This window comes from Silene latifolia, chromosome 3 (genome assembly GCF_048544455.1).
Source record: "Silene latifolia isolate original U9 population chromosome 3, ASM4854445v1, whole genome shotgun sequence".
NCBI lineage: Eukaryota > Viridiplantae > Streptophyta > Magnoliopsida > Caryophyllales > Caryophyllaceae > Silene > Silene latifolia.
The window spans coordinates 104187989-104206770 of NC_133528.1; the positions used below are offsets into that span (position 1 = coordinate 104187989).

Sequence of the window (18782 nt, forward strand, 5' to 3'; positions counted from 1 at the left end):
TAAAGGACAAGTTAGGTACTGTTCCCTTCCACATTTCATATGGAGTCTTGTCGACAGCTTTAGACGGACTTCGGTTAAGTATAAGAGCAGCTGACAAAAGAGCATAACCCCATAATGAATCAGGCACTACGGTGTGACTCATCATGGATCGAACCATATCAAGTAAGGTTCGATTTCTCCGTTCGGACATACCATTCAATTGAGGTGTTCCAGGTGGAGTTAGCGCAAAACAATTCCACGAGTCTTTCGGTGTTGATCAAACTCATTTGAAAGATATTCGCCACCCCGATCTGAACGAAGTGCTTTAATCTTTCTACCCAGTTGGTTCTGTACCCTATTCTGGTATTCCTTGAATTTCTCAAAGGACTCACTTTTATGCTTCATTAAGTAGACATATCCGTATCTACTCAAATCGTCCGTGAAAGTGATAAAATATCTATAGCCATCTCTAGCGGTAATTGACATAGGTCCACATACGTCCGTATGTATGAGTCCTAATAGGTCACTAGCGCGCATTTCAACACCTTTGAAGGAAATTCGAGTCATCTTGCCAATGAGACATGATTCACACGTGCCATATGCAGAAAATCCGAATGAGGGAATAGTCCCATTATCGACGAGTTTCTTTACGCGTTTCTCATTTATGTGTCCCATTCGACAATGCCATAGATAGGTTTGATCTTTGTCACCAACCTTTAATTTCTTATTATTCATGTGTAATATTTCCGTGGTTTGATCTAAGATATAAATTCCATTCATGGAAACTGCTTTGCCATAAATCATTTCATTAAAAGAGAAAATACAACTATTATCCTTTATTGAAAATGTAAAACCGTCTTTAGCAAGTACGGAAACAAAAATAATATTCTTAGATAAACCGGGTACATAGTTACAGTTATTTAAAGATAACTCAAAACCACTAGGGAGTTTGATTACATATGTTCCTTTCGAGGCAGCAGCAACTCGTGCTCCATTCCCGACTCGCAGGTCCACATCACCTTTTTCGAGAGGTATGATGTTTTTAGGCCCCGCAAATGATTACAGATGAGAACCACAACCAAGTATCTAGTACCCAAGTTCAAACTTGCATGGTTAATCTCAATCATATGAATATAAGATGACATACCAACAGAACGACGCACTGCCTTGATGTCCTCACGGTAGACGGGACAGTTCCTCCTCCAATGTCCAGTCTTGTGACAATGGTGGCACTCTATGTCACCGCCCTTGCTCTTTGTCTTGCCCTGTGAGCCACTAGTCTCACCAGGCGCACTCTTACCGTTTCCCGGTTTCTTGAACTTTGGCTTGCCTACAGCTAGGTCGCCATGAGCCTTGGCCTTACCTTTACTCTTGTTGTGAATCGTGAGAACATCCTGCTTCATGCTCCCACTCAATTTCATATCCTTATCGGTCTGTATGAGAAGGGAGTGTAGCTCATGAGGACTCTTTTTCAAGTCATTCATGTAGTAGTTCGCCCTGAAAAGGGCAAAACCATCGTGAAGAGAATGAAGCATTCGGTCAATGACAATGCTCTCACTGATTCTACAATTCAGTGTCTCCAGCTTCTCGACATTCTCAATCATGTGAAGAATGTGTGGGCTAACTGGTTGGCCCTTCTGGAGTTTCGCATCAAAGAAGCGACAGGTATGCTCATATGTAACGATTCTCGGTGCTTTTGAGAACTCGTTAGTGAGCGTAGTGAAAATCTTGTTTGCACTTTGGGCAATGAAGCGTCTCTGCAAATTGGTTTCCATTACAAAGATGAATACGTTCTTTATCGCACCCGCTTCCATAACAAAGTCACTATAAGCGAGTGACTCGTTGACTCCTGTATTTGGGCCTGGGTTGACCGGTATTGGCTCAGTTAAATACCTGAGCTTACCGTCAGCAATGGCAGCATTCCGTAGTGCCGCCTCCCAGTCCGCAAAGTTGGACCCATCATTCTTCAGTCGCGTGGACTGATTCATTTGGTCCATGAACACTTTTAGCCAGGATGAACGATCTAGTGTGGCACTAGGCATTGGGATTGCGTTATTTCTAGCCATTTGTTGTAACAGTATTATTGATAATAAACGTGTTCTACACTGCGAAACAAGAATAAAATAATAAGCATGTGCATCGTTTTTATATTAAGTCTAATGAACTAATGTCATAACGCGAAGACTCAAAAACATTTATACAATTGACCTCCCTCAAGAATTATATAAATGACCCCAAGACTCAATTTCTGTAAATTGATAAGCTAACCTTTTAGCTAATTCTACCGTTAGAATTCTTGGTCGATAAATTTCTGTAAATTCTATCTATAGTCCATCATAATCACGAGAAACTCTTCGGACTATGATGTTGAGGTAAACTAAGTCAACACAACTACTTACCCAACGTAGAAGGGGTCATATTAGGCCTACCGACGAAGAAGGGATTCATAGATGTTTGCCCTTATAAAGACTAATCTCAATTTCCGTTTTAGAGGAAGATCCCATCAACTTTATTTTAATTCATTTTAAGTGAACTATAATCTAGCATGCGAGAATGAATAAACTAAGGTGATGGCTTATAGACTGTGACATCTGCATGTCCATGAAAACTAACATACAACCTATATGAGTCAATTTTCATGCATTTTAGTAGTAGGTGGTTTGGTTTTAGGCGGAAAATGATGCAATTACTAACATGTGAATGAAAAGCAATAAAATGAAAAACGTAAAAAAAACAGTAAAAGTCCTAGTGTGGCTTATCCTATCAAAATGAACAATAAATACAAGTTTGGAATCCATCCTTGGACCCGAGAAGCTTGTCTTGATGTTCCATCTTGATCCATGTAGCGGGAGTGAGCTTGAATCTTCATCATTAGTCTTCTTTGAAATTACATTAAATAAAATTACATAATTGACCTATTAATTACATTCTAATTTCAAAAACCCAAAACTAAAATAAAAGAGATTCGAGATCTCATAATTAAATAAGAAATCATGTTTCCTTCATTACGAAAACATAATTTGACTAAGGCCACACTAAGTATTACAAATTACAACCGATTGCAAAAATAAATACGTAAATAAAATTCATTCATTCGATTCATTCAACAAAATTAAAAGCATCAACTAAAATAAATTAAACATGCATAACACAATACATTAATTATGTTGATTAATTTATCCAAACCACCTATTTAAATTAAATTAAGTGACAATTCCGCAATTTAATCACATTAATTTCATTTCAATCCATATTAAACTTGTAATATGAATTCTATCCGTCAAAATTTTAAACCGCTTTAAAATAACTCGGTATCTTTAAATTGTGAACCGATTCACAATAACTAATTGGCAAAAAAAACAAAATCCAATTTTATTTAAATTGGTCTCGGCTGAAAAAAAAAACAATTTATTTATTTATTTATTTATTCAGCTGTCACGGCTGAATTAAAAAAAAAAAAATAGCCCCCTTCCTTTTTTAATTCGGTAAATAGGAAAAACAAGGAAAAACTTTCCATAAATTTTTTCTCTTTCTTTTTCGGCAAAAAGGCAATAAAAAAACTTTCCTATTTTATTTTTCTCGGTTTACCAAAAAGAAAACAAAAACAAAATAAATTTTTTCGGTAAACCCTAAAAAAAAACGGCCTCCTTTTTTTTCCTTTTGCGGCAATATGCCCTAAAACAAGATTTGATGACTAAATTGTTTACCTTTGCTATTAGAACATGATTAGCATATGAAATAATAAACATGATTAATTTATATGCCAAAAACTATATAGCAAAAACAATCTTTTTATCATAAACATAACGATTCCATTTAATTTTAACTTAATCTGCATTAAATCAAAACCTACCAATTCTTCATATGATAATTTTAACTGATTAAAACAATAATATGAAAAATAAAATGTAAAAATATCATCAAAGTAAAAGAAAAAAAATGGCAGAAGGAAAAAAAAAAACAAATCGGCACAATCAAATTGCCGAATCCAAAAAAAACGAAACCCTAAAATTTTTTTTTTTCGAGTATCCTCATTGTTCATATACAAATTTATGAAAATCATCAAGATTAAAATCGTAGCCTAGTGCTCTGATACCACTTGTGGGAAATTATCTGTATACTTCCCTTCATTTAGAAGGATTATAACGATTTAACAATGATGATTAAAGGTCATAAAGAAAATACATAAATAAAGTATAAGGATTTAGAATTAACCTTCGGTCCTAGCAAATATGGCCTAAGAACAATATCAAAATTGATATTCGCCTATTAGTTGCACCCAAGACGATTTGAGATATGCCCTTTGATAATGCTAGAATCGATCTAAAATTTTCTGTAAAATTTAGTTGTTTTGTGTTTTGTGATGAGAGAGAGCAGGCAAGGTCAAGAAAAAGCATTAGGGTAGAAATAATTCTCTACCTTTCTTTTTATATAGACCGAAACTTGGAGTCAATTAGGAAAGTAAAAACTCTCCTAATTTTCGGCCAAGTAAACCGAAATAAGGAGTGTATAATCCTTATTTTTGGTCTTTCCAAAAATATATAATATGTATTGAATTGTCATCTAGTGACGATCGAACCCATGACCTCTTGGTATGTGTACCCTCACTATTACCACTATGACACATTCATCTTGTTGATATTAAACATAACTGATTATATTTAATTACGAATTAACAGATTAATTCGTCCAAGCTAACATTAAATATATTTAACTAAATATAACTTATTATATTTAAGTTACGAATTGACAGTTAATTCGTCTCAACTTAATATTCTTTAATTTTATTAAATAATTATCTCATCAACACATTGACTAACTTTTTAGTCATGTTGGGCATCAATGTGATTATATTTCTATAACCACATTTCTCAAACACATCCTATAGGTGTGACCTTTAGGGACCAGTTGATCACCGCCATCTGTATGATAATAACGTCAAACTTTCTAGCAAGCCAACCGTTATTAGGTAAACGTTAATCAACTGATTAAATATACGAAGTATACCCTTGTGAACCTGTAAGAGATTTACAAATGTTATCACACTAATTTGTGGAGGACACAAGCTCCAACAATATAAGCATGAAAGATTAAAGGCAATAAAGGATTAATCTTATCAAATTACCCATGAAAGATTTCAAATAGAACCATCCTACTCCCCTCGTCATCAAGAGAAGGAGCATCATGCTTAAGACCATAAAAATAACCGTTAGTGCTCAAATTATAATCATGAACGGTCTTAAATTGGTGGTATGAAAACTCTAAGTTGTAGGACTCATCAAAAGGGGGGGGGGGGGGCATCCCACTTAACCTCTATATTAGCATCACTAAGTCCTCCATCAACTTCGAATTGGTTAACTACATCCCATGTGAAAATATTTTCAAAGGTTTCACATGTCTCGGGTAAAACCTCATCCGTTTCACTATGGTCGGGCTCAAGCTTATCCATGGCACGTGTGTCAACTACCTCCTCCACGAAATGGTAAATTAGAGCGACAATAGGGGGCATTTCAATAATGAAAGTCGGTTCATCGTCATCGTCATCGTCATCGTCATCCAATAATTCAAAATGGTTAGGGTCAAAAGACTCACATTGGGAGGTTGGGAGAGCATGAGGAGAGGAAATAATCTCACATTGGCTTGCTTCCTTTTGAGAAAGTTGTTCCAAACGAGCTTGAAGCACTTTAAGCTCCTCTTGGATACGCCACACATCGAATTAGTGCGCTAACTCCCGACATTCGGTAGCCATGAAATCTAAGAAGTTCCAAAGTTCCGGCCCCATCATGTAGAAGAGACTCCCATTACTCAACTTTAGAGCCAATCCATGGGTCTCAGAATCCATGCCACCAAGCACGAAATGACCCAAGTAATCTCCATCAAGGACATGTCCAAGGGAGATGAGACCATCGCAAAAGTAGTAGAATCGATCAAGATAGTCAGGAAAAGGCTCATCTTGGAGTTGTGGGATGAATTCGTAATTCATTATGAAAGGCCAAGCTTTATTACCTAAAAAATAGGCACTAAAACTACAAAGAAACCATGAGAATATCCCAAAGAACAAGTATTCCCCGAGACAAAATAAAACAAGATAAAATTCAACAACTAATGACAAACAAAACCGTCTCCCCGACAACGACGCCAAAATTTGATAGGCTATCGCACACCTATGCAAAAATAAATACTCTAGACACAAATGAATGTAGTACGTAGGGGTCGAATCCACAGAGAGACGGTAGTTGTGTTTTTTGCAAAATATTATCATTTCATTCATTAAAGAAGTAAATTACATTCTTTGCAAAGCTATCCATTAAGGAATGAACCAACCAACTCTAGGACACAAACAAAGTGGCCTAAGAGCACATACTAGCACATATTATTGGGAAACTAGCATTTCTCAACCACATTAACATCTAATAGCCACCAAAAATTTAATCCGTCTAACAATATAAGAAACAGACTGTACAACCCCTTTAAAAATCCACTGATTTCGCTCAAACCAAAGTTGGTCCATCGTTGCAGCTAGAGTTATACCCATCCAGGCTTTACGCCAGTGCCTGCCAGTACCAACAGATTGCAATTCCTCACGAAGAGAAGACGATGCCCTGGAGACACCCATCCAAGTAAGGAGCTACTGCCATATTTCAGATGAAACCGAACAGCTGAAGAATAAATGAGCATGATTTTCCTCATGAGCTAGACATAGGACACATCTATTCGCATAAGAAATGCCCCTCCTCTGCAAATTATCTACAGTAGCTAGCTGGTGTTGAGCAGCCAGAGAGCAGATAATTTTGTGACTAGGAATGATGCTAGAGTGACCAAGACCAGCAGTCCAACTACCAACAGCAGAAGCATTCCTAAAAAAACCATAAGCAGATTGTATATTGAACTTAGAATTCACAATCCAACTTTGGATAAGCAGCTTTGCAGCCTGTTCAGATCCAGCCAGACTGATTAAGTGATCTCTAGTTGTTAGAATACTAGTCATACTGAAAGAGAAGTGATCCTTTGCTTTGACAAACCAAAAATCCTCTTGTTTCAGAACATACATCACCCAACTCTTCCATTTACTAGAACAAGGGAGAGATAGTTTCAAAATCCATTTACAAAGAAGAGAGTAATTCCAGGCTGTTAGATCCTTGACATTGGCACCACCTGCAAAGGATGGAGAAGAAATCTGGTGCCAATTCTTAAAGACCATTCTCCTCTCTCCATCAGGTATGCCTTCGAAAAAATTCTTACAAATTTTTTGAATGTGCTGAACAATAGTCTGAGGTAAGAGCATGTTTGAGAACCATAAATTCTCAACCCCAAAGATAATGGAATTAATAAGTTGCAGTTTCCCAGCATAATAATGAAGGTGTGTAGACCAATGAGCTACAACTTTCCGAGTCTTAATAATAAGGGAATCAAACATAGTGACAATGATTCTGGAAGAATTCAATGGGAGACCTAGATATCTGAAGGGAAAATCTCCTTCAGAAAAACCAGTAGCATGGAGAATAAGCTCTTTCGCAGAGGGATCCGCTCCTCTAAAATAGGTACTAGTTTTGTCAGAATTAGCAGCAAGACTAGAGACCTGAGTAAATCTAGCAAGCACCCCAGCAACAACAGATGCTGAAGGAACATCCCCTCTGATAAAGACCATTAGGTCATTAGCAAAAATAAGATGTGTCAGATTTGTACTGCTGCACTTAGGATGATAGGAAACCTCAGGTTTAGTGCAAATCTTCCTCATAGCTCTGGACAAGATCTCCATACCCAAGATAAAAAGATAAGGTGATAAGGGATCACCTTGCCTAATACCACTCCTCCCCTGAAAATAGCAAGAAAGCTCACCATTGAGTTTAAGAGAGAACCAAGGATTAATAATACACTCTAGAACCCAATAAATAAACTTCTGAGGAAAGCCAAATTTGTGAAGATAATGGACAATCAAATGCTTTTCTGATATCCACTTTAATGAGACATCTAGGAGAAATATGCTTCCTGGTATATCCCTTGACTAATGCTTGAGACAACATGACATTTTCAAAAATACTTCTCCCTTTGGCAAAAGCTGCTTGCTCTTCACCAATAAGTGAGGGAAGAACTTTCTGAAGTCTGTTAGCCAGGATTTTGCTAATCACTTTATGAAACACAGTACATCAAGATATGGGTCTATAATCCATTACTGAATTAGGGACAAGTTTCTTAGGAATGAGAGAAAGAATAGTAGAATTAGCCTGTTTAGACATGTGCTTAGTTTGGAAGAAATGGTAGACAACTTTGCTAAAATCCATGCCTATTATAGCCCAAACCGATGTAAAGAAACCAGCAGAAAACCCATCAATACCAGGACTACTATTGATATCCGTACTAAAGAGAGCATCTTTAATCTCTTTTAAAGTAATGTTAGCAGCTATATTCAAACTGTCTTCAGGAGATAACCTGCTGCCAGTGTAATCCTCATCAGAAAGTGGTTGAACATGAGAAGACTGACCAAGCAACCCCTGATAATTGTCCTGAAAAGCCTGGCTGACTTGGTCATGCCTAACCTGGGGAACCCCATGAATATCTTTAAGGATACCAATTTGCTGCTGATGCCTTCTTTCAGAGATCTTAGCAAAAAAATATTTGGAACTACAATCAGAATCCTGAATGTGCTTGATTTTTACCTATTGAGTAAGCATATTTAGTTCTTGACCTTTAACTGTAATGAATTCCTTTAGCTATTGCCTTTCCTCCTGAATTAGAGTATTAGAGAGGATTCTGGACCAGTTTTGCTTGACACTCAGTCAAAGCAGTTTTAGAAGACCTTGCTTTAGTAGAGATATGAGAAAAATCCTTCTTGTGAAGTTTAGTAAGAGCATGTTTAACTGACTTAAGCTTCTCAAAGAAACAGAAAGTTGGACTCCCTTGCTTATCAGTTTTCTAAGCATCAGCAATAGTACTAATGTAATCGGGATGAGAGATCAATTGATTCAAGAAACTGAACCTCTTCTAAATCTTCCTATCAGCAGTAATGTGAATAGTAATGGGAGAGTGATAAGAAATTTCAGACTCACTAAAATGAGCAAAAGAGTGGGGAAAAGCAAAGAGCCAGCTAGGGTCAACGAGAGCCCTATCCAACTTAGACGAAACTCGAGTAGTAGAATCTTGCTTGTTAGTCCAAGTGAGCTCACAACCAGTGCTAGTAAGATCTTCCAAATGACAAGAGAAAAGACAAGAATTAAAAGCCATCATTTCCTGAAGAATTAGAGGATTAGTAGTGAGCTTTTCAGCAGGATCCCTTACTACATTGAAGTCTCTTAAGACTATCCAGAGAGTAGAGGGGGGCAAACTGCTTCAAATCAGCCCATAATCTATTCCTGGCTATAGCACAATTACTTCCATAAACCATACTCAGGTGAAAAACCTTATTAGATTAAAAGTGGTGAATATGAAAACTAATAACCTGATCAGTAATTTTTTGAGAAACAATATTTGTAGACGTGGGGTTAAGAAGAACCCAAATCCTCCCATTAATGCTTACTATAGTTAGTGACAACTACCCAATCTCTGAATTTTTGATGAATTATTTTAGTAGCATTAGTACTAAAGACTCTAGTTTCCAATAATGCAAGAATATCAATACTATTATCCTTCAAAAAAGGGTGGACCTCACTATGTTTAATGGGACACTTAAAACCCCTAACATTCCAGGCTGAAATCTTCATAAAGAAATATTGGGAGGTTTTGGAACAACACTATTAGCAAGACTAGCTAACATAGAACATCCTGAGTGCATTTTGAGACTGATATAAGGAGGAACAGGAGCAATAAAAGGAGATCTCTGGCCTAGTTTAACACATGTTGAGCCTACATTCTCCAAATGGTCTCCTGTTCTTTCCTGAAGGAGCCCCAAGGTACCACCTTGTTCTGAACTAACCACAACATGTGGTAACTCATCCTGAGATATTTTACCAGGTTCCAACACCTGGAAAGGATTACTAATTGGCACAGTAGCATTAGCAGCAGGGCTATTGAGATGCTTAGACCTGTGAAGGGAAGAGCTAGGAACAAGTGGGGTGACAGAAGAGATCAGAGACTCAGAAGTAGAAAAAGGCTTAGGAGCAATAGACTCATAAGAATCCTGAACTACAGACCCAGAAACCTGCTGAGGAACTTGATCCTTACCCTGATAAGGCTGCACATCAGTACTCTCAGTAGACACTTTAAGCCACTTACAAGTACTACTCTTATGCCTAAACTTACCACACCCAATGCAGTAAAAAGGAGCCCATTTATAGACAACTCTCTGAGTGATTTGCCTAAGAAAAGGTGTATTAATAACCATAGAATCAACAAAATCCTTTGAAACATCAATTTCCACCATTACTCGTGCAAAAGACAATTTCTCTTAGTTAGTTGTAGCAAGGTCTGCAAAAATGGAAGAATTTTTGAGACGGTAGTTGTTAATTAGTTGTTATGGAATGAATTTTATCTTGAGTCGATTATCGTATGATTGGTTGGTTGGATAATGGAAGAAAATAATAATGATAAAGAAATAGTCTAGGGAGGTCAGGTCGCACATGCAAATTATGTAAATGCTCAAATTAAACATAGGAGTTGATAAATCGTTAATTGTTTAGGCTTAGAGACATCCACCTCTCGATATTAGTGTCAACCATAGACCGGGTCCTTGAGAAACTCTCGTTTATGACTAGGTCATCCTACTACACATGCTTAGTCTAATCCGATTCCATGCCTCTCGACTTATAGAACGAATTAACAAATTTAATCTAAGATAGTGATCAATTATCAAAAACTAACAAAACAATGCAAACATGTAGAAGATACAATGAAACAATATTATAACATCCTAGTTTAACAATTGCAAGAACTACTTATGCATGGTTTTCCTTATTCCCTAGACAATTGAATTACTTATGCATAATGAAACTAATCTAATGACATATGAAATGATAAAGATAAACATACTAAATAGTGATGTAAATGTCAAATGAATATGTAGATACCCAGTATCCGCACCTTCCAAAAACCACCCGATGATGATCGGACTATAACGTGTTTTTGATATGCGTGCGTGGATTGGCTATACATGAGACGGTTTAATGCACTACTCAGATATGAAAAATGATTTCAAAAGTTTTATAACTTCATTTGCAATAAAATAACATTATTTAGAGTTAAACCCGTCTTCGGACCCAAACCGACTCAGAAACCCGCAACTCGAGTCAACCTGAGTCAACCCAAATCTCGAATGTAAAAAATAATGCCATAAATGTCTTTATCATGTCATTTCCTTTAAAACAACACTATTTAGAGTTGAAACCGCCTTCGGAACCAAAACCGACTCAGAAAGCCGTAACTCGAGTTAACACGAGTTAACCCGAGTCAACCCAAATCTCGAATGTAAAAAATAATGCCATGAATGTCTTTATCATGTCATTTGCATTAAAATGGCCCTAATTAGAGTCAAAACCGACACCGAGCCAAAAACCGACTCGAAATTCAAATCCCAATTCACACGAGTCAAACCCGAGTCAAGCACACAAAACACCTACCTCAAGTAACACCCAAAATCATCTTATTAGATGCTCATATTGTTACACGACATCTCATTTCAATACCACAAATCAAACCAACCAAACAATAGATAGAGCAAAGGCCACGTCCAAGTTGAAAGGGACAATACACCCCTTTCTATCACAAGGTTGCTCGCGCCTAAAGCAGGTGTCTGCTTAGCCTCTAAGCAAACTCAACTGACCTACCATCCCACATTTCTCTATAAATACCAACCTTCACACACCATAATCTTCACGCGAGTATCCGCCCCCTCACCTCTCTCTTAAACTTCTAGACCCGACTTCCTAAGTCACAAAATCGTCACGTGTTTACGACCTACCGATCGTAAACACAAGCCTTACACATTTTGTTTGGTACCGTCGCCGTGCATTCGACCGACCCATTTGACCAACTCAATTCATCAATCAACATATTTTTCGACAACATATTTTAAACTCATTTTCAAAAGAAAATCCTTTTTAAGGCACTCTTTTAAACTTCTTTGATCGTGAGTAGTCGCTACGAGAAAATCGTCTCTAAAGTCGTCTACGTTGCAAATATCAATACACGTAAGTTTGAGGGTGTAAACAACTCATTTATTTCATGTCTTTACTGTTTTTATGAGTTTATATGCATGAACAATGCATAACACGATTCAAATATAGGTTAGACGAGCCACAACCGAGTTTTGGCCCAAGACAGAAGCCCTTTGCTATGCAAAGAGGCTCGCGCCTCTTGTGGGTTCTCGGGTCAGACTCAAACGTGTTTGTTCTCGTCTTTTCTCTTTATTTCAGTTCTTATTTGTAATCGGTTTTTACCATTTCAAATGTTTCAAATAATTTTTATGACAAATAATTTAACCATAAATCATAATCACCCTTGGTTCCTTATACCATGACGGTTTAATCCGTGACTCGGTGATATTATTTGGTTAATTACATTTTAATGGGTATTTTAACACCCTTTTCTTTTATTTAGCATTTTTCTCATTTATTTACATTTGTAAACATATTAGTCATAATTCATAATCATCCTTGGTTCCTTATACCATGTCGGTTTAATCCGAGTACGATGACAAACTTGACTAATTACAAAGAAATGAACTTAACATAATTAGTTCAAATCAAACATTTTACATTTTTATTTGTAAACTATGCTTTTCAAACATTCAAATCCGACAACGAATATTACTAACATAATAGTAATTATTCTGAGTCATGCAAATCATACTTGCAAATCATTCATCACAAATATGATTTTAAATAACCTTTTTTAACAACCTTTTAAAATGGTTTTAAACAACCTTTTTACAACCAGGAGACACCTCTTGGTTCGGCTCATGGCTCGCGCCCCAAGGCCTTCTGTTTTCATCTTTTAAAAACCTGGGCAGACTCCTTTTCCTCACCAATAGGCTCGCGCCCCAACGGCGTTGCCTGGCACTATTCAGTTTCGTTTTGGTACTTGTCTAGAACGATCCCAAATACGGTTAGCCAGAATACGTGACGGATCAGATTGACGAGTTTGTATTTTATATTTTGTCACTTGACACCCCTTTTTCAAATAAATGGATCGTGTTAAGCATCATAACCTGAACTTGGTAAATGGATGTTTAGTTTCCGTTTTCACATGCAAATCAATCTAAATCCAACTTTGACATCAATTTCATGCTATGTGGATAACCAAACCAACTTAGCAAACTTTCACATGTTAGGTTAAACTTTTGGATGTGCATTCATGCATTTACACCATTTTATCAACTTTTGCACTTAAACAACCACGATCGATCAGTAGAGGCCGCTAACGGGGGCGGGATTGGGTGTCCGATTAAAGGGCTTCCCAATACGTACCCTCACCCCTTACTCAGAACCTTTGGATAGTGGATGGTCTTATCTAGGGCGCATGAGAGTCATTTTAGGCATATAATGCTAAAAGGGGGATGAGTCCTTATCTTTAGTACCTATGCCAAACACCGCTTTTTGCCTTGATTAACCTAGGTATAAAGTGGATTCGAACGGGTTCCAAGCATCCCACAAATGCTTGGTGGCAACTCCGAACATCTCTGCATCGTTTCGAGACCTTTACCGAGACGAAACCGACCGATCTAAAATGATCCGATCGAAAGCATTTTTACGTCACCGAGCGTGGCTTTCAAAAGACCGCTGCATGTCCACAGATTGGCTTGGCATGCAGATGGCCCGTGATTATGGACCGGCAAGTGGCATCGCACCCGCAGGCCGGCTTGTGGCTCATGACCACAGATTGGCCACTCCGCTGGAGAAAACTAGGACACTTGTGTCTTTGTGATCCCTAGAGGTGAAACTCGAACGAGGTCATGGTTAAAGTGCATTAATTGATATTACGGTCATAAGTCGGGTTCCTTGTTCGGGCCCACAACCTAACCTTTTTAGACCAATGGTTCGTCTCGTCGGCGTGAGTTTTCTCATCCCCGCGTTTCGAATCCCGATTGAGTCAAATATGCCATTGACGTTACACCTTTCTGTTTCGTCAAAGAGCTTTCATCACCTTCGAGCACGAGGCCAGGGCACCCTCCTTACACATTTTGCTTGGATTGGTATCCCTCTCGAAAATCGGGGTCTGATTGCTTTGTGTGTAACCCACCCTTTTAAGCCAAAACCCGTGTCAGCATTATTCATAATATAACGAAACTGCGAGTGCTTATGTGTTATGTGATCATAAGTCCTTCCGTGTCATTTCAAAATTTCAAAAAACACATTTCGCGCCGTTATAATGGCCGTTTCAAACCTCGGTCTTTCGCCGACCGTTGCACGCCTTTCTAGGCCGTCGTAATGACGATTTTCAAACTGGGTTTTCTACAACCATTTCAAACAACACGCCTTTCTAGGCCGTCGTAATGACGATTTTCAAACTGGGTTTTCTACAACCATTTCAAACAACACGCCTTTCTAGGCCGTTGTAATGACGATTTTCAAACTCGGTTTTCTACAACCATTTCAACACACCTTCTTAGGCCATCGTGATGACGATTTTCAAATCCAGTTTTCTACAACCATTTCAACACGCCTTTCTAGGCCGTCGTAATGACGATTTTCAATCCTGGTTTTTATAACCATTTCAAATACACCTTTTCATGCCGTTGTAATGGCCATTTCAAAACCCGGTTTTTATAACCATTTCAAATACACCTTTTCATGTCGTCGTAATGACGATTTTCAAACTCGAGTTTTCACAACCGTTTCAAACCTTGGTCTTTCGCCGACCATTGCATCACCTTTTTATGCCATCGTAATGACGATTTCAAACCTTGGTTTTCACAAACCATTTCAAAATCACCTTTTCACGCCGTCATAATGGCCATTTCAAACCTCGGTTTTTCGCCGACCGTTGTGCACCTTTTTATGCCGTCATCACGACGATTTCAAATCTTGGTTTTTCACAACCGTTTCAAATCACTTTTTACGTCGTCGTAATGACAAATTCTACCCTCGAATTTTCAAAATTCGAAATCAGAACAAAAACGTTTTTCAAACCGTGGTAATGACGATTTCAACCCGTGCAACTTTCCAAATTTTTAATTTCGTTTTCGAAATCAAATTTGGCTTTTCTAAGCCGTCGTAATGACGATTTCAATTCTCACACTTTTCAATTTGCATACCGTCTTTCAAAGGTTAAAACGGTTTTCTAAGCCGTCGTAAATTTAATTCAATCCTCACAATTTTAAATTTCAAATTTCAAATCCAAAATCAAATCTTTGAAAACAAATTTAACCGTTTTCAGATTTCAAATCCAATTTCAAACCATTTGAAAACAAATTTAACCGTTTTCAAATTTCATTTCAAAAATCAAATCTTAGAAAACCAATTTAACCGTTTTCAAATTGCAAATCCAATTTCAAATCATTTGGGAAAAAAATTAACCATTTTCAAATTTCAAATCCAATTTCAAATCATTTGAAAATAAATTTAACCGTTTTCAGATTTCAAATCAAAAATCAAATCTTTGAAAACCAATTTAACCGTTTTTAAATTTCAAATCCAATTTCAAACCATTTGAAAACAAATTTAACCGTTTTCAAATTTCAATTCAAAATCAAATCTTTGAAAACCAATTTAACCGTTTTCAAATTTCAATTCAAATTTCAAATCATTTGAAAATAAATTTAACCGTTTTCGAATTTCAAATTCAAAATCAAATCTTTGAAAACAAATTTAACCGTTTTTAGATTTCAAATCCAATTTCAAATCATTTGAAAACAAATTTAACTGTTTTCAAATTTCAATTCAAATTCAAATCTCTGAAAAAAAATCTAACCGTTTTCAGATTTCAATTCAAAATCAAATCTTTGAAAACAAATTTAACCGTTTTCAAATTTTTGACTCAATTTTAAATCATTTGAAAACAAATATAACCGTTTTCATGGCCATTGTGATGACGATTTCAAATTCTTCAATTCTAGATTTTCAAATCCGTGATTCGGAATTTCAAAAACTGTCTTCGAAAACAACACATTGTTTTCAGAGCCGCTGCAATTTCAACTCAAATCGTCTTTTGAAAACAAACCTAAGACAACCCTTTCAACTGGCCAACCTTTTGAAGATCCCTACTCTTCGGAAGCTGTCCACAAAACGACAACTGCATCTTTTTGAATATTTCTATTTTCGAGTATTTCAATCCACCTTTCTGATTCAGCCTCGAGTCGATTAGAGTCCAATCGATTTCAAGTCAAGTCGTCTAGATAACGTCGAGTCTCCACCGACGTTAGTACCTACCTTCTGGTCTAGGTCGTGGTGCCTAATTGTCAAGACATCTTCAATGGCATTAGCAGAGTCAAAACCTATCAGGTTTTAAACCCGCTTTTCCCCTACATTACGGGTTAAAGGTCAAGTTTGTGTACATGTCTTATCCAGTGGCGTCTTGCCATCAACAAACATTCGAACTAAGCGAGAAGTCGTCTGTCTAGGCATCACTATGCCAAAGTTGACACTCGAGTCTAACTTCAATGTCATGCACCCTGAGTTCAAACACAAGAAGTCATTCACGATCTTTAATGAACTCATAACATAGTCACACCGTCGCGTCTTCACAACAAAACCGCCTTTTGTATATATGTGTGTCGTACTTGCCTTTGTTTGTGCAATCCCTTGCCATGACAAGTTATAGCAATTAGGAATCCCATGGGCGCCATCAATCGCCGACCAGAAACTCAAGAAGCTGATCAATCTGCACCCGCTATGACTCCTGCTGAAACCAACAACATGGTCCTTCGACTCCTAGCTACCTTGGAAAACTTGAGCACTCGTCTCTCCCAAGTTGAGGACAAATTGATAACCGGGAATTTTCCCTCTTCTGATATTGAGCAAAGGCTTAAGCTCCTTGAAAGCCAGCTACTTGCCAACGACAAAACCAACCCTAGTTGGAAAACAACCAAAACCACTGAAGCTAATTCCTCAGGTGCTCCACCAACCAAAACCAGACGACCTAATAGGTCCTTCCCTGATTTGGTTATGCCTTATGCCACAGCCTTGGAAAGGCTAATATCTAAAATAAAGCTCAAACCGATTGGTCCAACTCCAGACCCTTCACCACACAAGCAAGGTCGAAGATGGGATTAAAAACTGTTTTGTCAATATCACCAAGGTCGCGGACATGACACCGAGATGTGTCTCCCTCTAAAAGGTGCCATCCTTGATATGATTGAAAATGGCGAATTACTACAACCTCCCTCAACAAATGACAAAAACAATCCTCCAGAAAACCCTGCTGGACACAGTCATGAACCTTCCCTAGACTGCTCTCATCTCATCTCTCCTGACGATGAGAAAATTCATACAATTGATGAGGATGGCATACAAAGCAGTATAATGATGCTCTCCGTCGCCATCAACAACATATTCTCAAAGCTGCAAGTGGCTATCGATAATTTCAACACTCGGGTAGCTAATTTGGAGAAGAGGTTTCGTAGTACCGAAAATGAATCTGACCACCAAGGAGAAGACCAACACCTAATTCGCCAACAAATAAATGCTGAAAGTGAGGAACCGTCTGATGGTTCCCACACCCAAAAAACCACCAACAAAGAACATGAAATTGGCTTGCCAAAATACCCTTCAAAATATCAAGCAACATCCCCAAAACTTTCCATCAATAAGGACAAAATCTTGTTTCCGCTCGGGGTAAACAAAAACAAAACTCACAAAAACATCCCCAAAAACGCCAATGTGTGAACCATTTGAAAACATCAAAGGGTATTCAGAGATCCGGGAATAACATATGGCACCGTAGTGGAGATTCTTGCTTCAGAAGGAATGCTCCAACCCATTGGTCCGACTCCGGACCCACCAGAACACAAGAGAAACCGATTCTGGGATGGTAATGCCTATTGCCAATACCATCAAGGCAAGGGCCATGACACCAAAACCTGTTTCAAACTCAAGCATGCCATTCAAGATATGATTGAAGCTGGCAAAGTCATAATTCCACCTCTCAGTCAAGACAATCCTCTCGGATGTCTCAAGTCAAACAGCAAGGTTGAACGTTCTTAAAGGACATTCACCAACCTCAACACAACCTATGCCGCAGCCCTTCCAAAGCTTATGACCAAAGCAAAACTACAACCAATCGGGCCCACTCCGGACCCGTCTGAAAACAGAAAAACCCGTTTCTGGGATGAGAGTGCCTATTGCCAATATAATCAAAGAAAGGGTCATGGTACTGAAACATGCTTCAAACTAAAACATGTTATTCAAAATATGATCGACAACCATTAACAGATAACTTCATCTCTAGGCCAACCAAGTGATGAAAACAACCCTCATGAACATCTCTTTCTGCAAGGAGATGAAAGCCTCATGTACTATTTTCCTCATATTGTCCCAAACAACGAGAGTGAAGTGCTCAAGTGGGTCAATGCTCAAAACCAGACATTCAAGCTGCTGGATGCTGCGAAAGAGACCTTCGAGGAGGAACATGATGATTAGGAGTTCGTATCTACGATTGAGTCCGAGTCCGAGTCCGAGTCTTAGGCTTTCTCATATCTATCCTAGCGCCTGTCCTTTTATTCCTAAATAACAACTGGGGGCTGTCCCCATGAGTCACATGTATTCATCGAGTCTGTGCTAACCTCTTATTTATCTAAATAAAAGCACGATTTTCAACTATCATATATTCTCTCCTTTACCATTTCCCGTTGACAGCGAGAATTGATTTGAGAATTGATTTAAAACAAATAATATGTTCCAATTCAATGTGAGTACACTCGAGTGACGTTCCGTACC

The 18782-nt window shown here is 37.9% G+C and overlaps 1 protein-coding gene across 1 annotated transcript; it reads right to left on the reverse strand.

The window, feature by feature from the left end:
* Nucleotides 1-6607: 6607 nt before the first annotated feature.
* On the reverse strand, nucleotides 6608-10336 carry LOC141649423 (uncharacterized). The gene is made up of 5 exons (XM_074458113.1): nucleotides 9707-10336; nucleotides 8737-8892; nucleotides 8294-8636; nucleotides 7878-8107; nucleotides 6608-7795 (listed from the first exon to the last, which is right to left on the reverse strand). The coding sequence occupies exons 1-5, from the start codon at nucleotides 10334-10336 to the stop codon at nucleotides 6608-6610; spliced, it is 2547 nt and encodes an 848-aa protein (XP_074314214.1).
* Nucleotides 10337-18782: the final 8446 nt, after the last annotated feature.

Coding starts and splice junctions, on each gene's coding strand:
- LOC141649423 (XM_074458113.1), bottom strand. CDS start 10,336: ATGGTGGAAATTGATGTTTCAAAGGATTTTGTTGATTCTATGGTTATT. Junction 8,637..8,736: donor CTGAGTGTCAAGCAAAACTG/GTCCAGAATCCT, acceptor CTTACTCAATAG/GTAAAAATCAAGCACATTCA. Junction 7,796..7,877: donor AAATTTGGCTTTCCTCAGAA/GTTTATTTATTG, acceptor TGCTATTTTCAG/GGGAGGAGTGGTATTAGGCA.